The following is an 18,393-nucleotide window of genomic DNA, read 5'->3' as shown; positions in this document are numbered from 1 at the left end:
ATCAGTCCAATAGAATGTAGGTTGAGCAGAATTTAGACTTTCTGGGACACTTGAGTGTAGACAGATATAACAGTTTATGATCTGTATAATTTGATATATACAACTGTTACATCTGTGTATGTCTGTAGAGATACAAAGATAGCAAAACCATTCCCATTTCAACCTGTTTTATTCAGAGTTTAGGTTAAAGCAATTTAGCTAACTTGTATCACTACAGGCTCATGTGGACCTAACAGTCATAATATCTGATGAGCACCTCCAAACAGCAGCTCCCCACTCCCTGCCCCATTAAAGCAATTAAAAGGTACATTTGTCCAGTCTTACTGTACCCAAGTTCTTAGCCAGTGTCTGTCACCATAGTATCTGAGCATGTCTGGGTTGCAATTAAAATATTCTCTTCCTACCAGAAGTGGTTGTACTAAAAAAGTTGTTTAAATTTTCCCAAGTTAAACAGTAGTGCATCAATTTTAAACTAGTTCCATGCATCTCATTGTTCAGCTGCAACCTTTGCCTATTTTCCCAATATTTTTTTCTTCTTCTAGATCCTCTCTCCATATCAGGAATACAACTAATATCTAGTTATAAAAACAGAGCCACTGATTGCTAGGTTTCAGTGTTATAACAAGGTACACTGGATCCTGGCTGGAGGACTGCAATCCATGCATCTTTTTACTGATATAGACAACCACTAAAAAACCCCCAACCAAACAAACAAACAAAAAAAACCTTTTGTCAGGATTTGTTTACTGCAAAACAGTATAACATATCTGTATATTGATCATGCTGTTTGATGAGTCATAACTTCTTTAAACTATTGTTAACCTTCTTGAAATAGATCCTCTTAAACCATAACATTTCTTCTTCATTATGCTATTATTTTGTTTTCTCACAGTCATGACCCCTGCCTGAATACCATCATCTTCCTGTTGTCTCCAGTGACTTCACTTTGAGCATTGTTTGGCATTGCTGTTTTCTGGCGTTCTCCCAGATGCTTTCCCAGGGCCAGATTCCTTCCTGCTGGGGGAAGCAGAAGTAAGCTGCACTCTCCGTTGTCATCCTGGGCCTGATGCACTCTTGGGAGGGCAGCAATGATTGGGGCTTAGTGTGTCTAGGGACCTACCTAACTCGCAGTGAGGGAAAGCAATTTTCGTGGCTTGGTCATTGCCCAAAGAGCCAATTTCAGTCATTTTGTGTGTCATCCTGCTTGAATGCTGAGATTAGTGGAAAGGCCCTGGGGGAAGGGTGAGGAAACAGCCACCATCTTGGCTGCTGTCCTTCATGCTGCCCTGCCAGCTGGTGCCTTCCCCTCCCATGCAGGCTGCAAGGCCAGGCCACAGCAGCAGCAAGGATCACTAGCTCCCACTGGGGAGCAAGCATTTTATTTTTATTAATTTTTTTTTAGTTGATTTCCTGGGAAATCAGGGCCAATCCCATTTTTCAAAGGTTCCGCAAAAATCACAGAACTGTGATCTAAGTAGGACCCTAATTATGGCCATTGGTCTGGATTTTTAAGAGATATCCTTGTTCAGTGCTTTACAGACCATGGTCTGTGTCAAATAAGCATTTGAACAGACTAAAAGGTACATTTTCAAATAACAGTTTCAAACTGTAGAAGTTTTTAAAAAGTATTAAATTGTACCATGAAGAACACACTGTAGGGTGATGCTTCTTAAAAATAAGTTTATATATTAAAAATAACTCAAGTTTGGACAATGACTCATTCTGGCCTTCTCCTCCTCAAAAAAAAAGAGCTACAGTATCATAAAGGATAGCATGCTGATGCCTTATCTTGGAAGCAAGACTTTGACTCTCAATCTGCCATCCAATCGGTCTGGTTTTTGGCATGTGCCAGCGGGCCAGGCTGAGCCAGCTCTGTGTCACTACATGCAGCTCCCAGACTCAGTGCATAATTTTGAATGTTTCTGTGTATAATTCCCTGGGGTGTATTACAGGACATAGTAATCTTACTTAGTCACATAAACCAAGATATAGTCTGCCCTCAAGCAAAGTTCTGTCCAAAAAAAGAGAGTGGTTAGTATTAAATCAGAAAGGGGCTACTCAGAGTTTTTTTGATGATGTGAGGTACAACTTGGGCATTGATTGAACCCCTTGAGTGTTTTCCCATTACAGACCAAACAGAAAAGCATGAATATCAGACAGAGCAAGGGTGCAACATATACATGCTAAGGCCACAAGCCAGTATATGTATCATCAATGGGTATTTATTATAGATGCTGAACATGTTATCTTTTCATTTTTCCATGGCACAGCATAAGATTTTGTATACCACTTTAGCTCCAGTTCACAATAGGAAGAAGATGTTCTCTCACTAAGAAACAATGGCAAATGAAGATAAGTTGCACCAGCCCTCAAGAATTAAACTGTGTTATATAATTGATGTCACCAGATGGAAAGAGCAGTCATTCCAAGGTAGATCAAAAGCTTTTAGCATGTATGAGAAACAAATTTCCTCTAAAATCACATGCCTTCCATACATGTTTTCTTCTCTGCTTAGGAAGGATACACGTTTATATTTGGTCAAAAATGTAAAACCTCTACATTGGTGTAATTTGGTGTTATGTGAATTCTAGACAGAATCTAAACAGAAAAAACCAAACTCAAAATGGCCAGGCTTTATTCCACACTCAGCAATGCCAAGTTTGATCTAACTGTGGAAGAGTTAGCACATCTGCAAGGACATGTCTCCATTTCCCAGAATCTCATGTGTTTTACATGTGTCCCCAAATGCTCTACAGTTATACTCTGGATATGTTCTTGGAATCAAAATACTATGGTTCAAGAAATTTCCAAAAAGATCTAAAGTGCTGAAGACAAGAGTAACCCAAAAATAAATCTTATATGATTATGTACAATTTTCACTGTCGGACTCTATCATTTGCTAGTAACACAATAATCTAAAGAAACCCCTCAATATAAAGCTGTTACTCCATACAAAATGAAAACAGGTTAATGTCATTCAAGATATATGAGAAAATAAATATACCAGTACAACTGAACACTACAAAATTCACGAGTGCCTGAAAAGAGGTTTTAAACATAAAAGAGTAATTGGAAATTCTCTATGCAGTTAGATAATATTTTGTAAAGATTGAAAACTGGTTCTGTACTGTTTAAAATTAAGTCTAGAGTTTACAAGAGTGGAGAAACCTGACACATTACAGCAAGTTAATACTTAATAAAATATACAGTAAGTTTTGCAAGATATTTCATCCTTCTAAGACAAGTTAGGTTAACAGGAAAAAAAATACTGAAAATGAGTCATAAAGACCAAGAGTCTTAGCAGATTTTTTTGGTTGTAGCTTTTCCCTAGACAGAAAAAATATTTTGACAAACCACTAATGGCAAATTTGATATTAAAGTGGCATTTACATTTGTATAAAACCATGAAGTCTTTAGATAATTATCTATTCTCTGGAAGAAAAACTCTTACATATAAGGTATTTTTATTATTACCAATCTTGTAATCAAGCTTGTAATACACACTGGTTTATCTAAATGAACTCTTAGTGAAGGTGAATTTTCATGATGATCTACATTCAGTCTCTCAAAAAGACAGAAATAAAATCAGGTAGGTAGGAATTCATAATATACCCTATATGTTTAACCAGGCAGTAAAATCAGGCTAACAAGCATTGACATAATTGATCTCCAGTACATAAAAACCTAAGGGGATTAATTGAAATAATAAAAGAATGATTAGGAAGACAATCAGTCACTATTTTTTTCTTTGTATTGAATTATTACTCAATCTGTAGAACTAGGAAGGAGTTCTATAAAATTAATACATGCTAGAGGTTTATCTGGATAGTAACAGCTCTCCCTACTAAAATCTGAGCTAAAAAGATACTAATGTCCATAATTTCTCACGTTATTTCTGTAGTGAAACAATATTTTAAGGAATGATCAATTTTCTTTTATTACTATTATTAAAACTGGTCAATTTAAAAGAAAAAAATAATTAGGGCTGTCTTTTGGGTTGCATTTTGTAGTTGTTGCCATTTTTATTTTTAAAGTAAAAAATAATCATTTCCCTTCACATACTCCCATCTCCTGAAAGACCATGTAGTACAATCAGGGAGAGTGGAGGGACGGTGCATCATTTGGCTGGCTTGGAGCTAGAACTTTCTTACATGCTAGTGAACTGCACGTAATCTATGTCACTGATAGAAGGAAGTGCCAGAGGAGAATGGCTATAAGAAAAGTGTCTTTTACCTAGAAAAAACAAAATGGCTAATGCCAAAGAAGAAGCCAGTAAAACATAGTGCTATAAATGTATAGATTAATACATGTGTGGTCATGCACACAGAAACACATACCACAATATTCTGATGTGCTAACTTCCCTCAACATCCAAAGTAGTAAAAGGGAGCTGAAGACATAGTTGAAGGCATAGTTAAGGGTGTAGGGGATAGCAGTTACCAAGATTATGCTAATGTATCATACATTTATCATGTCCTGATCTGACCCTCTTACTGCATCCTGAAGCAAGTAGGTCAGAATTATATTAAAAAAAAATCATAAAGTACTTTGTTTGCCCTAGCGCTAAATTTCCTCCCTTCAAATGTTTATCTAACTCTAGCTTTAAATGTAAATATACAGGCTTTCAATACCACAAATGTTTAAATTATACTGTTTTAATTTGACACGTGATTATATTAAATGATATTTTGTAAATTTTCTTATTCCTCCCTTCCCCACCAAGGAAATTTTAAAACACTGAAGAGTGAAAACTAATTGCAGGTAAGTGCTATATTTACTCAAATATAAGATAATCCCCCCAATAATTAGATTCAATATATGGAAAATTTATAAATTTAGTATAATTTTCTAGATATGAAATCTAATTTATTAGAGGTTTGCCTTGAAACTCTCCCCGTCCCACTGCTACAGAAGGGAAAACAAATCTGGAGGTGTGAGGTAGCCCCCTTGCCCCCTCCAAACTTCTTCCCCCTGCAGCCACTGACCTTGAAATAAACACGCCAACAGCAACTTAAATATAAGCAAATTACTATGTGTACCAAAAAACTTATTTAATCCAGAATTGATGCACTTAACCTTTTTCGAAACTGCTCCAAGTTTTAGTACAGGTACGCTATAAACACACAGTTAAGTAGCACTTTTGTACCTACTTCTATATAGTACAAACTATGCATGATATTGGTCCAAAGTCAAAAGGTTCATAATTTACCATACAGTTCACTGGGTTGGGCCCCAGCAGAGTAACACTGTTTCAAACCATGGTGACTCCACAGATTAGCACTGCTCAGTACGTGTGTGTATTCAAGATCCCCCCACAAAGAAGCCATGTGCTAATTAGCTTCCCACTCATGACTGGAACCAGATGATCTTCTCATGGGTCTTGGGACTTCTTCAAAAATGTATATGCAGACAACATGCAGGGTAACCTGCTTTGGCTCTACCTCAGGATGCAGGGCCACGCTAATCATATGCAACAGGCTGATGAGGGGGTGACAGGGATTCTGGGTGAACTGTTTGGGGTCCTGTTTGGTGATATTTCCCAGATTATTAAGGCTGGTGAAGAAACGCAAATTACTGGAACTGGGGAAGAAAGACAGCTCAGCTGTGGGAGTGAAGAGGAAATTGAAATGTATTCTCTATAGTGGCTCATCTCGACTTGAAAAAGAGTCAGTGGTGAAAGAGACTGAGTGTAATGGGCACTATTATATATCTAATTCAGATGGGCTGCACTAACCTAGCTTTGTGATAGGTTCCTAGCTATATAAATCTATCCCTGGGCATTGGTGGTACCATACCAGGAAATGGAAAAAAATAAAAAATCAGTGTTTATAAGTACAGTCAAAAAACCATAGTGAACAGATCTCCAAAATATAAACTATATCAGTCACTATTCTTTTACTGTATGTGAGTTTTAACCCTTTGTTTCATGTACTAGTATCTCAATATTTTAGTCCAGAACATTTGTTCTAAGTACAGAATTGTTAGCTCCTAGAAGATATTCAGATTAAAAAAGATGCAGACTTTTTTTTAATTCCTTATATGTTGAATATATGAAGGGCTTCCCCCCCACATGTTGATTGCAGGGGGCTGGAGGGGGGCCTCGTCTTACATTTGAGTAAATACAGTATGTTTACCATACTGGAAAACTATGTATACCTAAAGTTGTAGATGTGACGTAAAGTAGTCAAAATACCCACAAATACTCTGATAGGTCACATCCACTTAAGCCTAGACGTTTGTTTTTCCCAGGAACAACTAGCAGCCACGTACCTTGTTCCACTGCTAGTTGTCCCCAAGAAACACCTGTGCCACATACCCTTTACCGCTCAGAGCCTGACCAACATCTGAAGCGTGGCTCTGGGCAATCAAACTCCAATTCTGAGCAGTGTGCAATGCCCCCACGTGCGCTGTTCTGCTTTTTTATTTTTTATTTTGCACAGGTTTCTTTGCCCCCTGGATATCCAGGGCTCAAAAAAAACCAAAGCACACTGCTCCCTTGAAGTGTGGGGAACAGCTCAATGTGTGATATGTGGTGCTGCTCCCTCACTCTGCTTCTTTTGACAGGGGTTCTGGTCTAATGAAGGTGTGGACGGAAGAGGAGATGGGGGCAGCTGCAGACTGAACACCTGTACATTCCCTTTCCCAGAAAGGTTTCTACTAGAGGAAATTTCTGGGAAATTTCCACCAATGGAAATGAATACCTATTCCTGGCTTCTGTCTTACATATACATGCTATCCTGGATAGAACCCAGATATGATAAATTTCAAGTTAAAAAGATTTGTTTTCGGGATGTTAGAATTAAGCATAGAGGTTAACAAGATATAACAGTTTACATTATCTGTTTGTAGAGTAAGAACTGAAACTCCATAATATATATTTAAACCAGGTGTTTTAAGGCAATATTCTGTTCAGCTCCTACTCTTATTTTAAAATCAATGGCAAAACTCACCTTGACTCCAAGTGAAAAAGCCATCCTGTGTTTAAAAGATTTAAAGTGCCATATAGAACGAAAGTTAAAATGAATAAGTAGCTAGAATTCATAGTTCTTGTATCATCTAATAAGCAGAGAAAAAAAGATGCATATTTTGCAGCCTCAGTACTGTACAGTAATGTGCTGCAGTTTTCAACCTAGAGAAGGCAGCCTGAGTCTGCTTACCCTCTCATTGTGTGGGTAAGTGAATTTGTGCCTTTGTTTTGTGGTTTTGAAATTTCAGCAGACAGATAGCTGAAATGGTCTTTATTCTAGAGCTTGACTGAAATGGCTCACAAGTCCCTACCAGATCTGCAGGTAAAGGTGTGATGGATCTGATGGACAAGCCACAGAATCACGCTTCTTGCCATGCCATACATAACTGTAAGATCACACATCAGACGACATCACACCTTGTAGCTAGTGCAGGGGCTCCCACCTGCAGGGGGCTTATGGCGGGAGCAACTCAGATCAGCTGTACACTTTGAGCCCTGAGGACTCACCATGAATCCCCACATCTGGGAGTCCTGGCAGCTGACCCAAGCTCCCAGCCAGAGGGAGCACCTCTGAGGCTAGGAGCCTGCAGCTGATCTGAGTTCCCTGCCAGAGGGGCACACCACACGTGCAGCTGATAGGGCTCCCAGCTTCAAAAGCAGACAGTGTGTCCTCAAGGCTGTGAGCCTCATCTGCTGATGGTGCTCCCAAGCACAGGGATGAACCTGGCCATACATTCAATAAATGGTATGACAGGATCAGCTACAAAGTTATTGCCCATTTTTTGTGGAATAATTTTATGGCTTATCACTCATTTTATCACGCTATTAACTGATTGAATACATGGCTGGGTCACAAATTAAGATGTGATTAGCTAATTAATCACATCTTAGGTATAAAATGTGACAGGTTCCTGAGACTGTTTTGGGAAACAGCTGAAAAGCTGGACAGGAGAATGGCAACATTTAGGGCAAAATATTGCTTCACAGAAGCTGGTGGTAAAACTGATTAACTTCCTTTATTTGTTATTTATTTATTTTATTTTATTTTACTGTACTTGAGAATTTTTGGCCTTTATTTAGATGAACTGTTATTTGATTTGAATTAGTATTTTAATTATAAATTAGCTTTTAGAAGTCTTAATTTTGTTGTTTTTTAAATAAAAATTACTGTAATGATGGTTTGGTTATTTTGTTTGGAGAACCTCTGGGCTCCTTATTAGCTACCTGGTTGAAACACTAATAGAAGTTAAACTTTGAACCAGAAAACTCTTCTAATGGTAGCCACTGCAGCACAAGGCTTCTCCAGAAGAGATTTAATGCTGACAGCTAAACACAATTCCTCAGACCTGTTTTCACCACAATTTCCATTAGATTTGCTTTTATCAAGTCTTCAGCATCAGTTATATGGGACATAGCATCCAAAGCCTTCCCTATACTAGGCCTCCCTCCAGCTAAATCCCATTAAAAAAGAATGATGAGAGATGGGTTATTTAGAGGGATACAGAGGGATGTGTACAATGATTCAACAGAATTACAGCATTTTAGTGTGCAACAGCCCTGACCAAGAAATCACACTATGGTAAATACATTTCCTCAATTGTTAAAACCTACTCGGCCAGAAAGGCTTCTAAATACCAGCATATTATAATAAAAGCTTTCCCTGTAAAACAATAATGGCAAATCCTGAAAGAAAATAAGTCTGTACACTAAAGTGAAAAAGACAGAGAATTCCTAGTGTTAGAATGTATAAGAATACAGAGTGTATTAATAAAAACTTTGTAGCACTCATTTGCTATAGTTTCAGAAAGGATCATTCTACTATTGGGCAATATATATGAACTGTTTTGAAAGAAATGTCCCTTCTGCATACGTAAGTTATGGCTGTTGCCATAGCAGGATGATAGCCTATCTGCTATGCAATTGAGTACTGAGTAAAAATAACACTTCTTTTCTAATCTAAAATACAGCCAGAAACCAACAGTTAGTAAGAGTGGAGACAGGAAAAAACTTTGTGCTCATTTGACCTTTGTTATCTAAGACAACTGCTTTTCAATTTCTAGCAGGTCAAATTAAACCAGATCTGTATTAATTACCAACACATTTCACACTTCACTGCACTAAGATGGAAAGAGACGTTCAAAACAATTTTGTACAGACTTCTCATATTTTATCTTGAAATCACGTTACTGATTTCACTAGCAGAAATAATGAAAAGAGAAGAGGTGAAAAAAAAAAACAGTAAAAACACAGAAAAATGAAGAATTGGTTACCTATATGATAAAGTCCTATCCAATCTGTTGGGTCCACTTCTTCTTTAATATCCCAGAAGATAATGAGATTCTGAGACTGCCCAAGGGTATACTCATACATACTAGCTGTCAGACTGGAGCGGCTATCAGAGGTCACTAGATCAGTGTCACTGTTGGCACGCTGTAAATTCATATTCTCAGCCATGGTGCCCTGAGATGCCAGACTCTGCAGGTTCTCTGGGCTCAAAGTGTACCGCAGTTGGGGGCTGCGACGTCGCACAAAAAGTAGGTGGTCCCGAGCCGAACTGGCCATTTTGCCTCTCTCTCCTCTCTGTAGAAAATGTCTCACTTAGAGATCTGCAAAATAAGACAGACAAACATAAAACTTAAGAGCTTTATTAGATCAAACTCCAAGCACAAGAATTTGGTTCAAAGATTTCTTAAACTATGATTGACCTGAAAATGCCTCAAATAAATGGCATGTTTTGTTAACTTACTCTTGAAGCAACCTTCGAGGAAAATTCAGTACGTTGGAAATGAAATAAGGCATTTACCACTTGTCACACTCACTGACGTTAACAAGTTTAACTATCACAAAATGCATGAACCAAGAAAGACACAAAGGGAAACTATGTACACCCCAAAGAGAAGCAGAGAGCAATATACCTCAAGCCAACTATAGACAGTTAGCACTACCCCACAACAGCTGAGTAAGCGAGTAAAATAAGAGAGGTTCAGAATACCTGGGGATAAAATGCTCACATAAGTATTTACATTACTATCATATAGCTTCACTCAGAAGGTGTTTCTCTTAATAGTTACATATCTTGTTACAGAGTCAAAAGTAAATCTGTTCTGCATTTAAAACAAGAAGTAGGATTTGCATACAGCAACGGTATCAAACTTATAGCCCACAGGTCAGGTCCAGCACACAGAGCCATATTGTGTGGACCACAGGGTTGGGGGAAGTGGAGACATGGCCTGCTGCCAAAATCCAGGGCACAGAGTTGCTCAAGACATGTACTGTTGGTAGTGCTGTAGCAAGTGGGGGGCAAGCGAGGCAACTGTCCTAGGCATTGAAGCAAAGGGGCACCAACAGGTGCTGCCCAGCTGGAGCAGGACACAGGAGAGAGCTGTGAGCAACTAGTTTGGGGGAGTGCGGAGTTTGGGGTTGCTCCTGGTGCTGCATGCATTCCTGGGCAAGCACGGGGGGGGGGGTGCCCCCCAGATCTGTGCACGGGGTGAGGGCAGGCTGCTGCTGTGGGCTTTGCCTCAGGTGCCAAACTCCATTGCTATGGTAGATTGTTGGCACAGGGTGTGTGACAGATGCATTAAACCCTGTAGCTGCTACCACCACAATCACCACCACTGCAACTTCCCCCACTGTTATCACTAAATCTAGATCTGGCCTGCAAGGAGTCCTACAGTCTGGATCTGGCTGGGAGGGTGAGGAGACCTTGACACCCTGGGTATATAGCTCTAGCATGGATGCATTGCCATAGAAGAGTAATATGATGACATTATAAAAAGAATATAAAACACAAAAGAATAGGTTACAGAATTTCTCCAGGTCATGCATAAATGTGCCAATTCACTGAATGAGATACTGTAGGGAAAGCTTAAGTTCTGGTAGTTCAAGTCACCATGTCTGCCTAATAAACCTTCTTCTTTAACACAAATCTAACTTTGTGAATTCAGTGGTCCTCATCTGATTCAGATGAAACAAGAGAGGCATCTAATCCAGAGCACTGACATATGTGATGTCAGTTCAGTACCAATGTAGGAATACACTAAAGCAAATTCCAGAACTAACCTGTGCAGCATAATCTAAGGCACACATTTTTTTGTGATCATCCCTACAGGTATATGCCCATTTTAAAATATGATCAGAAGATTCCATGAAGGTCTATTTCCTGGGATGGACTTCTACTATCCCCTTAGTTAAGCTAAGACTAAGACATAAATCAATGCCCAAAGTCCAGCCTTTGAAGAAGTGTTTTGTAGCTGTAGAATTTGCTACTATTGTAGTTTTTCCATCAAAGCCCAGGATTATTAAAAGCATGCCCTTTTTCCTGATACAGGTACAGTTACTAGGTCAGTGTAACTTCTAACCAAAGACACAGGTGCCTAGTTCCCTGCTGCCTCTCAAGTTTTGACCTCTCTCCATAGACCTTCTCCTTCTCTGCCTTCATATCTCTCCACAGACACAATTTATTCTCATACTCTGAACAGCAAATAAACTGAAGGCACTCAACCAAATAAATACATAAACAAAACAACCTTGTTTTTCAGAAGACCTTCAAATCAAAGTTTCAAATTATGTTTCTCTTTGATTTGAAACTTGAAGAAAAAATCCTAGCACTATAGTATCTACTTCTTCCATTTAATACAACAACAGCAACATCAACAACAACAGGGTTTAGGGCCAGAGCTATCAAACTTGACCCACATCCAAACCACAGGGCTCCTACCCCTTGTGCTGGATGGAACAACTCCATTGGCCATACCTTTGACATCCCTAGTTTAGAACATACTAGGACTATTTTTATGCTGGAAATAAATAATGCTTCCATTGTGGAAAGACAATTTCTGCAACAAAAACAACTAATTTATTCCAGTAGTACAAATACCTATTTTTAGAAGAAAACTGAACACATGGTTAACCAAAATGGTTATTGTTCAAACCATTAGCAACCAGCATGTAAGTAATCAAAGATGTGATGTACTTAGACACTACAGTTGCCTAGATCTTGTAGAATATGGTCTTTAAGAAACAGCAATAATAAAAAAGATAACTACACAGCCTGTTCTGAAGAGGTGATGTGGGTTTTGCATGCCCATCTGCAGACATTACTTAAAGATACCTACCTATATTACAAGCTAACTGAAGACAAGGTCAATTACATCATAATTAAATCCTATATGAAGTTTGTCTACTGCAGGCAAACCATTATGGATCTCATTATTTTAAATACATGTAAATACCCATCTATTACTCCTGAGCTTTCTTCTTGGTTTCATACCTCCAGCCTTTGACAGTGATATATAGGTAAAATAACTACAGTCCCTATTTCCAACTAGTCTGATTTAAACAGAGGCACAGATCACTGGAAATTAATTTTGATTAGTGTGAAACCTCCCAAAGTACTAGAATTGTAATCAGACCTACTGTATGCTAGCCTTAACAATCAAAGTTCTGATGGCTGCTTTATTAAGCAGAAGCCACCAATTCCAGAGGTCAAGGGATCTAATTATTAAGCAACCTGAACTTCTAACTGTTCTTTGTCTTTTCCACATATGTCTTCAGATTATATTTAAAAGAATAAAAAATTATGACACTACTTCTAACAATATTTTACAATTCCATGTAGCATCTCAAAACAATATTTCACAGTAAATTTCAAATATTACACACAAAGGAATTTCTTCACTTAACAGAAATGAAACCACGGTGAAGAGCAGTTCAACAATGCTAGACAGGATTTTAGGACAGGATCTGAAAACTATGATAGTCAAAATAAAATTCAGATGATTGAAGTAAACTAAATGTATATACCACAACTAAAAAGCTATTGTGATGAAAGCTGGTAAAAAGGCGTGCAAAATGCCTATCTTCCACAAAGGGGCAGCTTTTAAAAACTAAAAAGCTATCACCAAAAGACTTTTGTCCATTTGTTTTTAAATATGTTTAGTAGTTGCTGAAAACCAAAACTTTCAATATTTATGTTTGTTAAATGCTGACATTTTCAGATTTTTGCATTTTCTTTGCAGCTTCTCTAACCCTTCCCCACTGAATGCAAGATAATGGATGTCTAAGGCCATTTTCCACCCCCAGCTTTTCATTTTTCTATTGTCCCTTTACTACACTGTAACTTTTTAAAACTTTCCCAACCTAGGCAAAGTTCCAGAGTAGCAGAATTGAAGATTCTTCTTGCTGCTCTGAAACTGTCCTATGGTTTGCAATATTTTGAAAAGTTACAGAAGAAGGAGAAAAAATGGAAAATGAAAAAGGGGAAAAAAGGATAAACTGCCATATTTACTCAAATATAAGACTAGGTTTCTTTCTCCCACTCAGCATAAGGAAAAAGGCCCGTCACCTTCTATTCACATATAAGGAAACCTCATTAAATACATCATCTATCATTAAGCTACTGCTAAAAGCAGCATGCTGTCAGTAATAGAAACCAGCTATGAAGTTGATTAAATGCAGCCAACACTATAAAATATATGGCCTACATAGGGCAATCTTCCAGTACAATGCATCTGAATAAGACATATGGTAGTGCCCCTTGAGTGCAGTCCCCCACAGTGCCAACTTTCCCAGGTCATGGTGAGCCACTATATAGAATACATTTTACTTCCTTTCCACTGCTACAGCTGATCTGTGCCTTTCCTTCTCAGTTCCAATGATTCCCATTTCTTCACCAGCCTGAATAATCTAGCAATATCACCAAACAGGGCCCCAAACAGTTCACCCAGAATCCCTCTGCCACCCTCTCTCTCAGCCTGTCGTATATGATTAGTGTGACCCTGCCCTCCAGGTTGCCCTCTAAGTCATCTACATTTAATTTTTTGGATCCCAGGATTCCAGGACCCAGGAAGAGAACACATGGTTGCAGTCATGAGTTGAAGCTAATTAGCACATGGCTCTTTTATAGGGGTATCTGGGGTACATACACATACTGGGCCAGTGCTAAGCTATGGGGTCACCATGGCTTGAAAAGCTGTTAACCTTGCTGCGGCCCAGTCCAATGAACCATATGCTAAATCATGAACCATATGCTAAATTATAATTATGGCTTTGGACTAATATCATGCATAGTCTGTACTCTAAGTAGGTATTAAAGTGCTACTTAAAATGAGTTTACAGAGTGCCTGGGCTAAAACTTCCTGCAATTTTAAAAAAAGGTAAAACACATCATTTCTGGCTGAGCTAAGTCTATGAATAGTATATACAGATTGTTACAGGTATGTTTATTTCAAAATCAGTGTTTTCACAGCTTCCCTTCACTTCTATGTGCTCAGGGAGAGCAGGATCTGACAGTAAGGAGGGGAGAAAGATCTGCTAAGAGAAAGGTCTGGTGGGGGCAGGGAGTAGAGAGCAGAGGGCAAAGGGATTACCAGACCCCCCAGATTTAATTTTCCCAGCTGTACCAGTGGGAGTTTGACATATTTAAAACAAACCTCCAATAATTCGATTTTATACCTGAAAAATTATATCAAATTTATAAATTTTCCATGTATAGAATCGAATTATTGGAGGTCTGTCTTATAATCAGGGCTGTCTTCAATTTGAGTAAATGTAGTATTTTCTTTTACTAAATGCAGCAATCGTATTTAAAAAGAGAAAGGAGAAAAACAAAAATTCAAAGTTGCATTAAAATTTTTCATAAAACTTTTATGATAATGATTTTCTTTTTCAAAACCTGTAAAATGAAGCTACTTAACAATTTTGACTCATAAAGATAAAACTGAAACTTCTATTCTTGCAAAAATCCAAATGATCTTTAATCAGTACAACTAATCCTTGCTTTAGGAATCATTCAAAGCATTTTATTGTTAGTAGTACATACCAATAGGTATCACTAAGTAAGTGTCTAAAGCAGCGGTTGTCAATTGGGTGTGTGCGTACCCCTAGGGGTACTTCAAAGGGTCATAGGGGGTATGCAAAGCTTTGGTGGGCAACTTCATTAAGATTTGGCCCAATTTGGCAGCTGAATCTCTGAATCCAAATTGAATTGGGAGACCCATTAAAAGGTCCAAATCAAATTGGAAGCCTTCAAATTGATTCAGAGATATTTGGAAGGCTTGCATGAAACAAGAAGAGGGAGGGGTATAGGGTGATCTTCCATATATGGAAAAGGCTGGGGGAGGGGAACACTGCTCTGATATTGACATCCCTAGCTGGCCAGTAATTGATCTTTCTCTGAGTTCCCTTCCAATCACAGTGCTCTGGGGGGGGGGGGACGTAGAAACAACTAATCAAGCTGTGTCTGAAGTGATCTATGCCTTTTGTGAGCTGTCTCTCTCTTGGAGCAGTAGCATCTGAAAGGCTCTAGCTTGCTAGCTAGTCTCTCTTCTTTTAAGTTGTATCCCATCCTTTCCTACTTACTCTTGCCTACAATCCCTGTTTTTATCCCTATCCATTCCTTTCAACTTATTCTTCCTCCCAAATCCTCTTACTTGTTCTTGTTATTCTGTCTTGATTCTTTCCCCCCATAAAAAGAAATCTCAGTGTGTCATCACTGTGCAGGAAAGCACAATATATATTACACACACACATTTTGTAGCACACCAAACATTATGAAGTGTACTGGAAAGGCAGGTGCCAGCTCTTCTGGCAGGGGAGGAAGAGGGGATAGAGGGAGAGCTGCAAATTCCCCCCACCCCAAACACAGGCACATCCTCTTTCCTGGCAGCAATGAGTCTTCTGCTGCTAGTGGGAGCAAGGTAGTGGTAGCAGTGCCTGCACCTGCACCACCACCACTAACACCACTAACCAGCAGCTGCATGACATTCTCCACCCCAATTTCAGTTCCCAATGTAAGCCTTCTAGTGCCAGAGGAGAAGCCAGATCTGAAAACAGAGGAGTTGAGGGCCATAGCAAAGGAAATTCTGGGGAAGGAATGGAAATCTGAGTTTGTGCTCCACACCCGTCAAAGTTCCCCTAGAAACAGGTCTCTTTCTCTGGAAGGCACTTCAGAGGAGGTTGTGGGAGCAGGTGGTTCAGCTCCTCTTGTTGTTATGCCTCTGCCTGGTGAGGAGGGGATAAGGAACAATCCAAGAAGCAGAGGCAGGCTACCCTAGACCAGCATGGGAAAGGCAGAGACAATGGGGGCATTCCCAAGGCAAGCTAAGTCACCCAGAGCATTGGGGAGATGCTTGCTCTGGATGGCCAGCCCTTCTCCTTAGTTGAGTGGCCAGGGTTCAGGTGGCTCATGGCACTCGTGGCCCCATCATACCAAGTGCCCGCATGCACCACCTTTAGCAGGACTGTGGTGCCCTCCCTGTATGAGGCATGCAGGGAGTACTTGAGGGAGGAGCTGCAGAAAGCAGGTCTGCAGGTAGCTTTGCACTTCACCTCAGACATCTGTAGCAGCCAGGATGGAGATCATGCCTACCTCTCCTTCACAGAGCACTGGTGTGATCAGTCAAGGCATCAGTGGGCTCTCCTTCAAGCAAAGGTGATGGATGAGTCCCACACAGCATGGGAGATCATGGTGGCCATGAGCCACATGGTGTAGGAGTGGTTCGTTGGGCAGGGTGAGCTCACCCATGGGTTCATGGTCACTGACAAAGGGAACAATATGGTCAAGGCAGAGCATGATACCAACTTTGTTGGCATCCGCTGAGTGGCACACAAGTTGCACCTCATAGTAAGGGATGCCTTGGAGGGGGACAAGGCCCCCAGCAATGGTGCCGTCATTACTAGCTAGCTCATTTCAAAATTCAGGAAGGTGGCGGACTACTTCCACCAGAGCATCAAGCAGGACAAGATGCCGTGGGACAGACAGGCAGAGCTGAGCATCCCACAGCACAAAATCATGCAGGATGTGGAGACTTGGTGGAACTCCACATGCCTGATGCTGGAAAGGCTGGTCGAGCAACAGAAGGCCACCCATTAGACGGCCTTGGTCGGGGAGATTGGGATGAGCAGCCTCCTTAACAAAACAGAGAGGGATGCCATCTCCCAGATTTTAGTGGTCCTCAAGCCATTCCTTGAGGCCACCGAGAGTCTCAGTGCTGGTGATGCCCTCATTAAGCCAGGTGATCCCCATAGTGAGGGAACTTGAGAATGAAATGGAGAAGTTCCAGGGGATCAATGTTCCTGGCTGGGGCAAGCTGCTTTCACCAGAGGTGCAGGCACTGGTGAAGCAGCTGAAGGAGGGCATCAAAAAATGGCTGGATCCACTGCAATCCACTACGGTCCATGTGGTGGCAGGCATGTGCGACCCAAGGGTGAAAGGAACATCTGCAGCAGCAAAACCCTCAATTACTGGACAGCGGTAATGGTGAACAGTCAGGGATGCAGAACAGCAGAGGCAGGGGGATGTGAAACAGGGGGTCCACCTTCCCATGCCAGCACTCCAACCACAAGCCAATCTCCTCCACCACAGCCACTGCCAATGTAGGCCAAGGGTATTGCTTCGATGTTGGGGTCCAGAGGTACCAGACCCCAGCACCAGGCAGGTAGCGCAGAGGCCTCAGCGACTACCTATCTTGCCAAGGGTATGGAGGCACTGCACAGCAACCCCTTGGCCTATTGGGAAACCCACAGCCAGATATGGCAGGATCTGGCCACAGTTGCCCAGGAACACCTGTCCTGTCCACTGACCAGTGTTCCAAGCAAAAGGGTGTTCAGCACTGCTGGTGACGTTATGACACCCCACTGCACCTGCTTGGATCCTGGTTTGGTAGAGCAGCTGGTGATCCTGAAGGTGATCCTCTCGCTGCTGGGTTTTCCCAAACTCCACGTGCAGATGGAGAGAGCATGACCCTCCTCACTCCACACCTATTTTCTTTTTGTATTTGCTTTTAGAACCTTGAGGTGCACTTTCACAGAAACCCCTGCACCACTCTGTCTGAAACCTGGCAGGCCTCATGCCTGCATGAGGGACTACTACCCCTGCTCTTTTCATCCTGCTTTGCCTTAACACACACAAGTGATATGAGTTTTGCTTTCAACAGTTTGAGGTGCACTTTCACAGAAAGTGCATTTATCTCCTTGATACATGGCAGGCTTCATGCCCTCAAAAGGGGCTACCACCCCTGCTGTTTTCATCCAAAGCTGCAAAAAAAATTACAAAAGTTTTTGTATTTTAGTGATTCCCCATTATAGCATATGGCTAAATCTCCGAATCAGCACCAAATCTACGTATCTGAATTGGCAAAATCAAATTAAGACAGTAATTTGGGGGGGGGGAGGGGAAGGTGCCCTATGTGCACCATGGGAGGGCATGGGGAGCATGTGCCCCCAGATCTGCATGTGGGGTGGGGCAGGCTGTGGCCAGGGCTGCACTAGGCTCTTCCCAGTAGGGGGCTGGGCTGGGCTGCACTCCTATAGGCCCCTGTGGTGAGGGAGGGAGTGGGGCAGGGTGCAGGGGCTGCCCAGCCGGGACGGACTACAGGGCAAAGCCGCAAGTGGCTCATCTGGGAGGTGCAGGGGGTGGCGGCTCC

At 40.8% G+C, this 18,393-nt stretch overlaps 1 protein-coding gene across 2 annotated transcripts in view; it reads right to left on the bottom strand.

Annotated features, from left to right (window-relative positions):
• The window catches only part of HECW2 (HECT, C2 and WW domain containing E3 ubiquitin protein ligase 2), a 329,502-nt gene that overhangs the window by 209,623 nt on the left and 101,486 nt on the right, over window positions 1-18,393 (bottom strand). For both annotated transcript variants that reach the window (XM_090045208.1, XM_090045209.1), the window contains one exon: window positions 9,238-9,573. In XM_090045208.1, coding sequence (XP_089901334.1) covers window positions 9,238-9,529 — 292 coding nt within the window. In that variant the 5' untranslated portion in view covers window positions 9,530-9,573. The remainder of the gene's footprint in view (window positions 1-9,237; window positions 9,574-18,393) is intronic.

This window comes from Crocodylus siamensis, chromosome 4, assembly GCF_052110815.1.
Source record: "Crocodylus siamensis isolate JL-2025a chromosome 4, ASM5211081v1, whole genome shotgun sequence".
NCBI classification, from domain to species: domain Eukaryota; kingdom Metazoa; phylum Chordata; order Crocodylia; family Crocodylidae; genus Crocodylus; species Crocodylus siamensis.
The sequence above is the reverse complement of the archived record's forward strand: the minus strand, read 5'-3'. Positions and strand labels throughout refer to the sequence as shown.